Consider the following 15,747-nt stretch of genomic DNA (forward strand, 5'->3'; position numbering starts at 1 on the left):
TTTTCTTTCTCTCCCTTATTGACTTATTAGCTGAATATCGTGTTGATTCTTTCTCTAATTGGTTCTGGTAGCATACTGCAGTGGGGTTCATTTCAACAGTGAATTGTTGTATGATCGTGTCGTCTTTGAGCAGAGGGTCAGATTTTCTCTGATCAGGTAGGTTTTCTTCCTGTGATACTGTACCCTGCCCCCCTGTGCTGGACTAAAGGGAAGGAGGGGGAGCTCTTTGATTGTGATTGGCACAGAATCCAGTTGGCTTTCTCACAGCACTTGACAAAACACCTCTTGCCCACACCCTCATCCTTCTGTCACTATCTTGGCAGCGGGGGGAAGACTGAAGGAGGCACTGGGAGGAGAGAAGTGACAGGGAACTTCATCATAGGAACTTTGTGTGGATAGTACAGGAAGGAGGCCAAAGTAAGAACTGCAGTGAATCCTGTGCAGAGATACCCTTGATTGCATGATTGTAGGTTTGCATGTACAACTACAAAACACCCCATACCATGTAAGATACAGCAGCTGTTGCAGTACTGTATGTATAAACAAACACTTAATCTCATCTATCTGCATCACAGAAATAATGCAAAGCATGTATGCACTGAATAAGCACCCAAAGCCTTCACATTTGTACACATGCACACCCCGTTGAAAAATAGGCCAGCCTCTGATAGGCGTGATGAAATATTAATCATCAACATTAAAGACAAATTCCCCAAACTTTATATTTCTGGGACACGTTGAAAGATCTATGGGGTTTATTGCAAACACTAAATATTTGCATAATGGCCTGCATTCTCAACAAAATGGCTTTTATGTTATCCCACCACTAAAATGGGTGATTTATGAAGGGAGTTGGTAAAAGTGCTCTGCTCATCGTGGTTCCAAAACCTCCACTAAAGTTTATCATCAATATCCATGATGGTATTAACTTCTCTCTGTGGCGATGATGGAAATGCACTTAAACACGGCGCAATACAGTGAGAGAATATGAATCTATTACCGGCCACTATCATCAATACGCCGCCATCAGCAGAGAATCTTAAATCAGAGGGGGATGCCGAGTCAGGAGAGGCCCGTGATTTACAGCAGTGCATGTCTATGCTTTATCACTGCTGCTGTAGAAAATAGTCTTTCAAAATAATCTTTCATTCTTTCTCCTCTCCCAATCATTCTCTCATCACTTTTCCCTCTCTTCAATTTTCGTCCTGGAGTCTACATGGTGATCCACTCATCAAGTCCTGTTCCCTCTTTGTTCTCTTTTTGCTCACCATCTCCTTTGTGTGTAATTTTTTCTTTTTTCCTCTGCCCTCTCTTTGTACATTTCCTACTGCGTGTGATGTAGCAGCTCTCTGATGAGCTCTACGGCTGACACATGCTTACCGCCAGCGCTAACTCATCATCATAGGGTCTTAATAGCCCCCAGGGCAAATGCTAATGCTAACTCCTCTGCTACCACCTCAAAGAGCCGAGCCTACTGTACTGCTGATACCGCCTCGGCCTCTATCCATGCACTTGCAGAGCTAAGCACCTTATCTACCCAACAGGCCCGTTGCTCTCATCACTACTGATAGGAAAGCACACATACTGAATAACTCTGACACCTGAAGCCAAACCGACACCTAGAAAGATTTTTCATCATAACATGAAATTAGAATGCAGACACGCTGACTCCACTTTTGACCATCTTTACTTCTCCAAACATATGCATGTCTCTGCCACTTCAAATAAAAATTTGACTCCTGAGAATTTTATTTAAAAACCTTGCGAATAATAGCTCTGAATTTGTTTCCACTTTCCAGCTGTCAGTGAGAAATACTGCTGCCACCTCAGCTGTTCCACTCGCACATCTAAACATAGCAGCGCTGAGAGAAACGACTGGGGGTTAAGATGAAGTTCAGCGAGAGTGGAATAAACGGAAGTAAACTTTTTAACACCACTAAATATTCTGCTTCACTTACTCATTTAGCGATGATGTTGCTGCATTGCACCGCACCGATATATTACATACAGTACATTACTTCAGACTTTTAATTTTTTCCTCGTTCTCCATAATGACCTTCTGTAATGCAATCATCTTTCTAAATATGGCTATCACGACAACAATCGTTAACAATTTATTGGCTCTACTTCTTTTGCTGATGAAAGTCGATGATATGAATTAGGTTTCGCTTGTGTGTGTATGTCTCTGTGTGTGTGTGTTTGCATCCTCTACAAGTAACCTTTGCACTTCATAACCCTCCCTCACTGTCCTGTCTGTAACAGTAATTTCTTTTCTCCTTTTGGCTATTCGCTCTTTAGCCTTTTCTGTCTTTTACTCCAGCACACTCACAATCATTTCCACCCTCTTCACTGAAACCCAAACCCTCTCCTCCTCCGAATTACCCTTTCCCCACTCCCTTATTTGTAGCCAACTCACAGTTCTAGAGGTCAGCATGGGAGGGTTGTCGTTGATGTCCGTGACAGTGATGATGGCAGTGGCTGTGTTGGAAAGGCCAAAGTTCAGGTTGCCCTCCATGTCCGTGGCCTGCACGATGATGGTATACTGGGACACTTTCTGTAAAAGGAAGAGAAAGAAAAAAAATAACACACTGTGCAGTTATTCATCTGCAAAGAGCTCTCTCTCTTCTTCCACTCTACAGCAACAGTCACAGACTGTGACTCCCAGAGGACCAAAAATCTGTGTTCTGTTCTATAGTAGCTGTCCACAATGTTATTTGAAACACAGATTCACAAGGGTGAAGTCTTTCATTCGAATGAGTTGAAACCTTCTCAGCGGAACGTATTCAGACTTCACACCATCTGAAGGCTGTACTGTGAAGCCTCCCCATGGGTATGTCATCAAAGAAATCCCTTATTCAGTTCCACTGACGGACAGATGTGAAGACAATGATCCAACTGACAGAGATTAATCGACTATCTATGGAGCAATAATATGAGGGAATGATAAATGCCATTTCATCTTTTGAAGTGACACATTATCACTTCACTGAGAGCTGAAATATGGTACTCTTATTGGTATTTTTTGTATTGGGTGCCTTTGGGTGCATTTGTGTGCTTCTATTCGTGCAGCTCTTTTCCCACCCTCCCTCTCTTCGCTGGCATCCTCTGTCTCCTCTTCAGTCCCAGGGTGCAGTTAATGGGCTGCAGGAAGGATGGAGCCCCGGAGCCGACTGTCTGGATAGTGAGTCTAGTCACTGAGATTCCCAATTACATTCCCACTGTCTCTCTCACCTGCTAATTACTGAGTAAATATCCCAATTAGGCCAGGACGCCACATCGGGAGGATTAGACAGCTCCTCTCAGTTCCTCTCATCGTGATGCTAGACGAGATGCTGAACTCCAACCTTGTACACACACGCTCATTAACACCCGTATGTACACACAAGCACACATAAGCGTGCACACACATACACCTCTCTTTCTCCATATCTTGTTTGGAGGCAGTGCTTGCCCACTGTCCCATCAGCCAGTGTACGGCGTGTACACAACACTCTCAGTAATTAGACAAGGGAGTAATTATGTAGAGCTCCTCTGAACCTCTCAACATTGCTACAACACGGCATGCATGCCCAGCTTCCTCTAAAGGACTGAGGTCTTTTACTGTCAACAAGCTCTTGAAAGTCCGATGCAGACCAGTGGAAACCTTTAGAAGAGAATCAGTGTGGGAGTTTATAAAGTAGAGGAAGAAGACATTTCAAAAGTAAAGAACAGAGGAGAGGATAAGACAGCAGGGGATGCAGCTGAGGCGCAAGGGAGGACGACTACCAAAAATAGATGCCTGTGTTTTTTTTCTCTTTTTTGTAAATCTAACACCTCCAACACCGCTGCCCAAGAAGAGAAGGAAGATGCAGAAACTTTCAAAGTTTCAAAGGGCTAAAGTGCTGACTATAAATGGACCTGGAAAGCACCACAGTGGGCTGTGTAGCATCTTCCCTTAAAGTTTATGTACAGTACACAAGCTCTGACTCTTTTTTCTGCAAGATTTGAAACTTCTTATTTGCTCTCAGATAACAGAAACAGTAGTATAGATTTGTATGCTACAGAAAGTGTCTGGACATTTAGGCTGGCCCTGACTTCTCTTACAGGATGTTTGAGTGATAGGACTTGGTTTTGAGGTAAAGGTTAGAATTAGGTTTAGGTTAAGACCAACTTTCAGGTTTGGGTCAGACATTTAGTTAGGATGATTAAAGGGCTTAACTGTTGAAGTCTCACTTTCCCCACCCAGATGAAATGCACTGACACCTGGTATTAACATGCAATGTTGATGTGTTATCTAGTTAATGACATGTATCCATGGAGCTCTGCATTTGCACCTGGAATTAATAATAGCACTACGAGTTAGGTGACATCACAACTTGGTGAATTTTTTGGCCAAACTGCATGGATTGCATTTAAACCTGTCATCTAATCATAATGTGTCAACTGATCCATTTTGATTACAAAAAAATTTGCATTAAATTAGACTTTGGCATTATGGCTACAGTGAAAAATCATTTAATTATAGGTGAATCTAATACATTTTAAACATTTTTCTTTGACAGTTTAAGTGTTAAATCCTGCAACTGAATTGAATTATTTTTTTGGCCACTTGGGGGCAGCAGAATTAAGTAACAATGACATACCGTTACCTTTCAAAACTGCCTTGTGGCGTTAGACAAAATTTATGTTACTGACGAAAAAACCTCTCTTACAGTACAATTCCTTCCTCATAATACTAGGCCAATTTTTTAAAAGTATTTTATATCCAGCATTGTTTCCATGTTTACTTGTTAGAAATCTTCTTCTTCCCTGCCTTTGTTGGCGAACTGCAGCATGTCTTGGCAGCATGTCTTACTGCCACCTGCTGATCAGTGGAATAGTGTGAAACCATTGGTGGGCGTGTGAATGGCATCACCTGCATACACATACATGTATGTCCTCATTCACATGCATCCACAGGAAACCTTTAAGTTGATTATTTGGAACTTTTTAGGAAACAGTTAATTATTTACACACTCTGCAGTTACTGAGCAACATTATAATGGATTTGGAAGTCCAACATCCACTCTCTTTCAGCTCTACCAACTCTTGAGGGAAATATCTGTCTCTAGATGCTAAATGCTCCAACATGTTCACCAGCTAGCTGCTAATCTAGTTGCTAAACTAGTGGTGTCTTGCCATTTGGTGTTGAGCAGGTAGTGTACAGTCAGAGCTTTTTCACTGAATCATCTGTCTGCTGTGGACGAAAATGAAGCTTTGAGAGTCGGACCAACTGTCCAAAACCCTAACATATTACATTTACAATGATATATCACACATTACTTTACAAGAGACATTGAAAAGCAGATAATCCTAACATATTTTTGTTCATCAATTGACCAATGAATTAATTGTTTCAAAACTACTCATGTTAAAATGCATTTCTCCTTAATTTGATTCCAATATAGATCGCATGCTAATGCCACATGTAAACGTCTACATTTTGTTGGTGAAAGTGAAAAAGCAGTGATCGTCCCTTCGCCAACAGCACACATACGTCTTGCAGACGTTGGTGTGAGTTACGTTGGAAAGACGTAGTATTGGGAGCTTTTGCTAATTGGGAAGACGTTGGCTAGACGTCAACCAAATGCCGACGTCTCGCCAGCGTCTTCCCAATTAGCAAACACTCCACACTATGTCTTGCCAGCGTAACTTCTATTTGGTTGGCCGACGTTTGCAAGACGTATGTGTGCTATCTGGGTTCCTTATCACCATCGGAGCCTTTGAGCTAGGCCATAACCCAGATCAGCTGCAGTGGATCTGCTCAGTGGCCAACTGATCACATAGAGGTTGTACTGGACATCACATCCAGCTGTGAATGTGTCGAACACAGTGATGATGAGTTTGTTGCTCCTGAGAAAGAGCTCCCAATGATACTATCCTGGATAAATATATAGTAGGTATGGCTAGGGATGGATTTTGTCGGTAGTTTCCACCAGTAAGGTGGTGTACACAATTGTGTGTGTGTGTGTGTGTGTGTGTGTGTGTGTAGTGGGGGTAGAAGTTTAATCCGACATCAGGGGTGACTGGATGGATTAGCACCTTGCAGAAAAAACAGAGTAAAAATAAGCAACAGAGGTTCAGCTGAGACATTTTCACTCCCCCATCCCCTCATACCTCCCTCTCTCTCTCCCTCTGGCACCGTCATGTCTCATCCTGCCTCTCTGTCTCCATCACCCAAACTTCGTTGCCAAATTCACACTCGCTTCCTCCCAACTCATTGTAATACCCCGTCTGCCCAGCTCTGTTTTTGTTCTACTGCTCCCTTCAGCTTTCTTTTTTTTCCCCTCAATTGCCTGTGTTTTATCGAGTGTAGATGTGATTATATGGGCTTTTGTGTTTGTCTGACAGGTGTCAAGGGCATTCTATCTCAGATATTTCCACTTTATCTTTACTACACAAACACATACACGCAGACAAACACAAACACACAGACACAGACCCAGACACACACCCACACACAACACAACGTGAGCAGCCCACTGTAGCGTGATGTGTTGTTAATAGGTCTGTCACTGGTGACAGTTTGGGAGGATGATCTGTCTCGGAGATTTCTTTGCAGAGTTGTCACTGGCACATCCATGTCGTGAGAATAAACACATTTGGATCTTGTCACAACTTTTATAGCTCTATAAACAAGGTGACCGCAGAAGAAGGCAATTTACTGTAAGAAAAAAATGATGAGCTGGTGTGTGTGGTGACAAATGGCTAGAAAACATTTGTAAGGAGCATCACAGCATGTCATCACAGTAAACAGTGCTGTTAGGAACTGTGCTCCCTAAACAAAGATAAAGGTGCATCACATGGCAGCTATAGTTCATTTAGACTATGTGGACACTACTAAAGTGTTCACAGACTTAAAAATCAATAGACAGTCGTTATTTGTCCTGATTGTTTTGGTTCATTTTGCATGGCTTTATCACTGCACTTTGTGTATACTTTGGGATATAGAAGACCAACCTCTCGATCAAGACCAGGTGCCACAGTCACAATGTCTCCAGTCTCACTGTTGATGGTGAACATGTTGGGGATGGGGCTGTGCGGCGTTTGGGAAAGGATTCGATAGCGCACCATTCCGTTAGCTGTGGTGTTGTCGTCAGCATCGAATGCGGACACGTGCATCACAGGTGTTCCTGATGAAGGAAAAATATTTGTCAACGTATGAGTCCAACTACAAGAAGCAAGCTGTGACAAAAAATAAAAAGTAAGTCCAGTACAATATCCATTAAATTAAATATGAACAGGTTTCTTTAAGCCTTAGTTTGTGTTGAAGCAAGATTAAATAACTTTGAAAGATAAACAAACACAATCCCTCTTTTAGAAAAGAAAAGTTGAATTTAAAAACTGTAACACACCCTTATTAATTCAATAAACCTTAGAGGTTTTGCTGCTGCAACCTGATATGTTCTGACCAGTGGCTATTGGTCACTAATGTTAGCTAATGTTAACTTACTTTAGATGGCATTGTGTTACTAAATGAAATCTGTTTCCTGACGATATGACTAATTTCTTCTGTTGTTATCATTATGTTTCATGTCACAGACAAATATGACAAAAAAGTAAAAAATGACACAAGAGGATTTTGAAAAAATGACAGGAAATTCAGTGTCTGTGGTTGCCTCTTGACTCAATAATGGTTCCTGTTTATCAAAAACATATATAACCTCACTCATATTCTATAAACCTATAATTGTTTCCCCAAAATAAATGTGTGACTGTGATAATTTTGTACTTTTATGCCCCTTGTTGGATAGTTTAAAGTTAAACAAATAGAGGCAGAAGCTACAAACTGCTCTGCACACAATGTACAACTCTGCTTAATGAACATCCTAGAAGAGAGTTTAATAACAGATATAGTATTGGAAAGAATCCCACCTGATATTGGTTCATGTGCACATAAACATAGCTAATAAACCACTTAGATGTTCCATAACAGCTTCAGAACAATAACAATGAAGCTAACTGATCTTTGAAGATTTATTCCAGCAGAGAAATACTGGAGACCTGTTCTGTAATCAACAAATATAAGCACAGTTATAGTGTATAACGTGCAGATACAGTATAATAGTGATCAGTTTTAATGGCCCCATACGTAACATCACATTTTGCATTTACTGGATACACTGAACAGGCTGCAAATATAATGCTAAGCTCTTGCACGTCCTACAAGTAGATTTTGATGACAGGTATTGCTAAGCCTTACGCCTCGTTTCTACAAAGCTGTGTGTCTACATGCAAGTCCACCTAAAGTCCATTCATTCCTAAGGGAACCTCCATGACCTCAGATTTGAGTATGAAAAGTTGAAAAGTTTTAACGTTTGAGGCAGACTTCTGATAGATCGTGTGCACTGTGCGACTTAATCTGGAATATGCTTACATTGGCAGAATGTTAGCTTTGTAACATATACAGTGCATGCATAACATCAGTGGTTCATATGAAGTTGAACAAAATATTTCACAAAACTGGCAAACACCAAGCAGGCCAATCTCTTCACTTATTTGTCGACGTGCATTATTGATCCTGTGTCTGTCTCGATAATGCTTCGTGCGCATGTAAAAACAGAGAAAATTAGCTTGTCTCTCCTGTTAGCAGCGGTGTTTCTATCCATTTGTAGGGAAATGCATTTCCTTGTGTGTGCTTGCGCTTTATTGTTACAGACCCAAAGCAAAACTGTGTGGAAAAGAGGCGTCAATCAAATAATTGTCTAAATGTTTGATGACCCTTGCTTACATTGATCTAACTGTTAGGAACCTGTTCTGTAAATACAACTATTTGACTGCAAGCACAAGTAGGCGCAGACATACAGTACTGCATATGCAGAGAATGAGCCACTATCCCTCCATGAATGCACCACTTGTTTGCTGCCTCCACACATTCATATAGCTCTGCGGGATCACTGCCTGTCACCCAATCTCTCCATCTCTCTCCCTCTTGCGCTCCCTCTCTCGCAGCCGATTCTAATTGCCAGAGATAGTGATATCATGCCAGTGACAGCCCCTGTCCGAGGATAATTGTAACCGCAGCTCCCATTTCAAACTTCATTACATTTCAAAGCAACATTTGTCAATGACTTGGCCAGAGGGAGCACTCTAAAGGCCTCTCAGCGAGACGAGAATGAAAAAAAATGGGAACGGAGAGGGAGGGAGAGGAAAAGAGAGAAGTAGAGGACAGACTCCGTATTTGGTTTGATTCCAAGTGGAGTGACTATCAGTCCTCCACCCTTCATTTTTTCCAGAGATGGAGGGATACAGAGGAGGAGATGAAGAATCACAATGTGTCACACATCGCCGGGGTAATTTCATTAAGCTGCACTCTTAGGGGGTTTAATGTGGACCCTTTGTACGGGCGTCCTAAGCTGTGCCTGACAGGATTAGGTCCCCATAATGACTCTTTAATTTGCAAACTAATTCAAGTCTGTAATTGGCCTTCCATTGAAACCACTGGAGCTCTAAATTCCCAAACTCTCTTTTTTTTATGATTATTGTTCAGCTGAATGTCATGCATGCCACAGAGACTTGTCTGCTGTGTGGGGCAAGGCTGGAGGGGAGGGGGGGAGCACCAGATAAAAAAGCAGAGAATAAGAAAGAAAGTAAGAAAGAAAGAAAAGGAAATTAAATGAGCACCTGGACACCTCTTGAAATCACCTCTTGTGCAATAAACTCTGCCTCATCAGGCTCACACTCACACACAGGCATGCACACAGAGAGCTCATCTCTGTGATTCTTCCGCTCTGGGGTTAGACATAAAATGACCCAGTGGTGCTGCAGCGTGGTACATTTAATCCTCAATCTCCTCTCCAGCCTGAGCACCCTCTTTGGTTTATGGCCATTGCTGCAGCCGGCTAAATGAAACGCCACTGTAGGAGACAGATTTTCCGTCTGTCCGCTAAATCAAGGGGGAATGGAAAATCCTCTGTTGCGTCAAAGATTCACTGTTGTAGTCATACTTTTAACGACACCAATCTCTCCTGATATACTAGCTGCTCTTCCTCCTTCTACCTACATCCAAACAGCTCACCTCCCCTCACATTTCTTAATCGTTTTTAATACACACTCCTGTAATTGCTCCTGCTTCACACTTCACTTCTTGTTTCTTGCATTGATCCACCCTTCCGTTCATGTTTCATCACCTGGTTTAGAGCCTTCATCCACAGAGCCGTTGTAGACCTGGTTTTTGAACTCGGGTCTATTGTCGTTCATGTCGATGACGAAGATGTACAGATCAATGGGGTTCTCAACCTGGTTTCCGTTCATGTCCACAGCGTGGGCTCGCAACTAGGAGGCACAAAAACACAAGAAAAGAAGTTAGATTATAACCATAATGTGAGCAGGAGTTATTGAACTGATAAATCTTTAATGACGAGTCTGAGATGAGGGTTTGAATTGGTATTACGGAGAAAATTATGGAGGCAAACATTAGAGGTAAAATAATAAGTAATGGAATGAACAAGGGCTTATCCACCTGACACCATGATTGGTCTACATTTTCTACATTTATCTATTTATATCAGGTGTAATTTTCACTGAGGATGGAGGGGATTTACTCCCTAAAATCTCTGTCCACAAGTTATCTGACTGTCCAGCTGCTAAACCCCAGATGACACAAGAACTAAGCTGATAAAAATGTGAATACACACAGCTGAGTCATCTTCAGTTGTTACGTTGATTTGACATCAATACATTTTAGGAGCAGTGGCAAGCTCACTTTTAGACTTTTTACATGACATGATACATCCGCATGATATGCTTATTAGCCGCCTGTCACAGCAGGAGGTGGAGGGTATGATGGTGATGGCTTTATTATTAGCCATCAAGGCTGCCAAATGGGCGACCGGGGCTCAAGTCACACCACTGGATATCTTTCAGGACACCTGGAGACCTTTTCATGAGTGAGTGTATCAACCAAAACAGGTAATCGTAGCCAAACCGTGATGCTTTCCTCACCCTAACCAAGTGGTTTTTGCGCCTAGACCTAAACAGAGCATAAGCGCAGCATTGCAAGAAAAGCAAAATAGAAAATTCAACCTAAACAAACGGAAAGATATAGAGAGAGATATATTGTTGATTATGAGGTGAAAGGTTTGGAATTTTATTCTTTGACATCAATCAAAGCTAAGGCATCAACGGACAGTGTTTCAACAGAAACTTTATTTCAGACAACTTTGCAACAAGATCTTGAACCTAGAACAGGGTCTGTATTTTGTTTTATTCAACATTTTATATTTATGGATTGTGGTTAGAGACACTCTAAATACCCTTATGTGCTGTAGAGTCAGTGCATTAATTATACAAAAAGACTAGTTAAACTTAGGAACAGAATGAGGACCAGTTTAATTTTAATGTGCTATTTGCTGGGTTAATATAAATCGCTAAAATTGAACATGTAAATTAACAGCATTCACTCCTTCCCCAGACTTCATTGTGCATTCACAATTCTGAAAACAACCCTCCACTTTTGGTCCACAGTAACGGCTGTTATTGCCTACATTTCAGTAGTTGTTGGTATCAAAAGTATCACTTTTTTGAATCACTGCTTTTAAAGACGCCCTCATCCTCTAAGTGCATTCCCAACTGTCTCCGCTCAGGAAAGGACAAAAGCAAGGAAGAAACAACATAAATAAAACACCAACAAACTGAAAGCAGTTTTTTTTTAACACTTCAAGGTGACTGCTCTCATAGCACCTCTAAAGCCAACAGAAAAACACCTCTGTGCTGTTTTCTGAATTTGGCATTCAACCTGCTCATGAAAACAAAGGGGCTGATACAATCTGCATTATTGAATTATACAGTACAGCAGTTTGAAAAAGGTTTCTTAAAGCTACGCAGCAATATTAAGTAGGGCCAGAAATGAAATTCAGGATATTTTTCTTGCAGAGTAATTGCCTTTGCGATCATGTACTTTCTCCAGACTTCTTATCTCTTTTCCCCAAAAGTTTTTATCTAAGCAGAAACCAAAACAAGAAACATCTTATTTTATTGGCTCTTGTTGTAAAGGGAAGGTGTCTGTTTCAGGATCACTGTGTCGGATCCCAGGCCAACATTCTGTTTGGTTTTGTTTGAAAGCGAGTCCTGAAATCTCCTCACTTCCATCTGACTCCACAAACACAGTCAGCCCATCTAAAATTCAACTCAGCTGCGCTCAGATCAATGGAATCACCAACCAGGATTTCTCACAAAGTTTGGACATGCTGTAAAACGTGTCCTGACTGCTTTTTCTTTAATGAGGTCTCCACGAAGAGAAAAAAGAAAAGAATGAATGAAAACAAGAGCAAGGAAAATAACTGAATTATCACGGATATGTTGAGTTTAAACAAATGTTTGTAGTTTGTTTTTCACTCCATATGCGAAGGTCAAACTAACAGACTCAGGTGGCATTTCAAAATGAATTCCTAGGCTCTCTCTAAAGCTGTTTTGATTCACTTCACCTTACCTGGGAATGTTTATATCCCTGAGCATGACTTATTCAGTGATATTCCTGTCAGCTGGAAGCACTGGGGATGTTTAGTTTATATCATACAACAGGGGGAAAAAAGGCCAGATACTATCTACATCCTGCTCCTAACATATAGGCTGGTAAATATTTATTCTGGTAAAATGTCAGCAATCAATTTTAGGGAAAAGACCCTATTTGATGTTAGGTATATACGTGAAAGGAAGAGGAAGAGGGGAAATTGGAAACACGTTAGGAACAGATAGAGAAAAAAGAAGAAAAACTGTAACATGAGCAGATATTTTTTCTCTGTCATGTATGGAGAATTGAGGGAATGCTACTCTTTCCATCTGAACATGCCTGATGGGAAAAATGTTACCTGGCCAGCGCAAAAGCATGAGAGCCAGATAAGTGAAATAGCCTCCAGGCTCGTTGTGGCAGGAAATAGAATAAGTAGCATTCTCCTTCGCTTCTTCTCCTCAGAGATGTGAAGATCCTCTTTACTGCCTCCCATCCTCCCCTCTCCACCACCTGCTCCCACTCTGCACCTCCACCAGAATTGTCTCTTCAGGTCTCCCTGAGGTTAATTTGACTTTACTTTTCCCACTGCATTGTCTGATCTGTCCTGCACCCAATATCCGTGTGCTGCCATCGCACATCGCATCACGCTGTGCTCTAACAGGCTGGGAGCCCGGCCCGTTATCTCTACCCACCCTCATCCCTCCTTCCCCCATGCACCCACACCCTAATTCAATAACGGTAGAAGTCAGAGATTACCGTCATGTTTAAAGAAGGCAAAATGTAATTCAGGGCCCACATTAAAGTTATTATCTTGAAAGGCAGGGGGAGAAAACAGATCGTACCAGGCAGCACTTGGTATTTGGCAATGAGGCAGAATCCTGATAAAGATAACAGCAAACCTAGGAGCTACAAGGTTTTTTTTTCCTCATAAGAATGCATCTTTTTGCATGGCTGGTTTTGAATTTCAGAGTCCTCATTCTTTTGAAATAAAAAGAACTAGACCGTAACTTTGTTCTGTCCTTGCATGAAATATGAAGTAAACAAAAGACAGAGCACAAAGTCAGATTCTAACTTCGAGTGCGTTGTTGCTTTTCAGATTGATGTTGCTCTGTAAATCAAATTTTCCCTGTCTTTAATGTTCTCAGCTTGAGGATGTTCATGTTTTATACAATTGCTTTCCTGTTGCTCAAACACCATCTGGTATTTGAGGCCTTTAATTGAACTGCAACACCTTTCTTCATTTGTTCACATGCACATATTTTCCTTGTCTCATCTGATTCCTTCCTGCACTTTGTATTCCTCACCATCTAACACTTTTCCTTTACAACAAACAACATGGAGTTTGGCTTAAACAGCCTTGAGCAAGCCTCTGCCTTTCTTAACAAATTACCTCATTGATTGGAGTTTCTCCGGGGTATAAATCTGCTCAGCTCACACTAAAAGGCTGGGCTTGCAAGCTCGCCAGGACCGTAAGTCAGACTAGATTCCCACAGAACAAAAGGAGTGGCAGGTACAGAGACGGAGAAAACCAGAGACAGAAACTTGTAATGATGAACATGCTCACCTCAGCCACAGGGCTCACTTTTCACAGCAGCAGAGAGACTAGCTTAAAGCAACATTATGTACCTATTTTATCTTAAAATAATAGCTTCAAAATCATTTTGATGGTACACTGACTTGCAAGGAAAAAGACACATCTGTCATTCTAACCCTAACCCCCAACGCCTTTGGTAAGCTGGTATGATCTCCTGTGAGATGTGCAGATGCTTTACAGCACTTTGTTACACACCATTTACTATGTTGGAGAAACAGAATAATATTTTCTGATATCCTCCAGCTGCTCTGTCTCAACTCTCTGAGATTCATGGAGTTTTCCATTTGACAGATAGCTTTATTTGTTGCTAAAATAACTGTAAACTGCTTCTACGTGCAGTTAGTTAGCTCAGTTAGCCATGCAGCTAACTGACTCTACGCTGACTAGGTACTTTTGTGTTAATGCACCCGACTGACATTTTCTTAAACTTTGAAAATTATTTCCATCCGTCATCATTGTGCATAAAAACAATCTTGTCCCTCACAGTTATCAAAGTACAAGAACACAGAGACATAGACACGGACACAACTCTTCAAAGAAGTGTGTTCCTGCTCAATGTAACAATGCAATGCAATATACTTGTGTAACACTTATTGAATGGATTTAATTAAATGCTTTCTAGAACAGATTTTTTTATGTTGAGCAAACGTATGATAAAGCAATAAAATAATTTTTATGTGATTAGTTTTAGCACTGTTCATACACATCCGCATATAATAATACAGCTGACTGACTGATAATTACAATTTTATGATTGATTTCTTCTTTGTGAGTCTTTCTTGAGATATTCTTATTTTATTTCATGATATAAATACAGTATTTAAAGAGCACTTTTATAATGTACGCACTGATTCTGAGTTAGGCCTTTTGAACCAGTTTGAAACAGATACTAGGGATAGGCTTTGCTTCCTGGTTATTCATTGAAAGTACATTTTTATCTGAACTGGCATGCTAAATTTCTACCGGTGCAGGCCTGACCTGCAGATCAGGTTTTTTAATCTGTCTATGTGGACAAACAATCACTCGTAGGACCGGCGTGCTAGTAGCAGAGCAACATAGCAGCTTCTTCTTTCTTGTTTAAAGGCGACTGGCGAACTGCTTTTAGATGCATTATTTGCACCTTCTGGATTGGGGTGTTAAAATTCACAGCACTGCATAACACATACAGGCCACGGACTCACACTCCAATACTGCTACTCAACTCTGTAGCTAATCGCCAATTGTTCTGTCGGAATGAGGCAGAGACATATGTGTCCGAGGGTTCACTGGCTGTGCAATAATGTTTGTAGGTTTCATTTTAAAGGCCGCAACTATTCTTTCGTCGTGTGTGAAAGTGTGTGTGTGTGTGTGTTCTTGTGTGTGTGTGAGAGAGAGATAAACACACTCACATGGTAAGACGAGCGATGTTCTCGATCAAGAGGTTTGGTGACGAACATCTTTCCGAGCACGGGGTCGATATTGAACACCTCATTGGGTGGTTGATCTGCTCCCACCCCAGTGATGCTGTACCGGATGGAAATGTCCTGGTCCTGGTCTGAACGAATCTGCATCACAACAAACAAAGAGGAACACTCAATCAATCACGTCTTTATCAAGTGTCATACTGTGTTTCACTGAGCCACATGAGTTTATCTTTCTCTGGACTCTTTTGAACTGAACTAAACTCAAACACAGTTACCATGGC

General features: G+C 41.2%; 1 protein-coding gene across 2 annotated transcripts in view; it reads right to left on the reverse strand.

The window, feature by feature from the left end:
- LOC311264785 (cadherin-4-like) overlaps positions 1-15,747 on the reverse strand; it is a 245,464-nt gene that overhangs the window by 24,569 nt on the left and 205,148 nt on the right. For both annotated transcript variants that reach the window (XM_084365887.1, XM_084365886.1), the window contains 4 exons: positions 15,452-15,607; positions 10,149-10,293; positions 6,979-7,151; positions 2,417-2,554 (listed from right to left, as the gene is read on the reverse strand). In XM_084365887.1, coding sequence (XP_084222013.1) covers positions 2,417-2,554; positions 6,979-7,151; positions 10,149-10,293; positions 15,452-15,607 — 612 coding nt within the window. The remainder of the gene's footprint in view (positions 1-2,416; positions 2,555-6,978; positions 7,152-10,148; positions 10,294-15,451; positions 15,608-15,747) is intronic.

Source organism: Pagrus pagrus (genome assembly GCF_965226575.1).
Source record: "Pagrus pagrus genome assembly, chromosome: 11".
NCBI lineage: Eukaryota > Metazoa > Chordata > Actinopteri > Spariformes > Sparidae > Pagrus > Pagrus pagrus.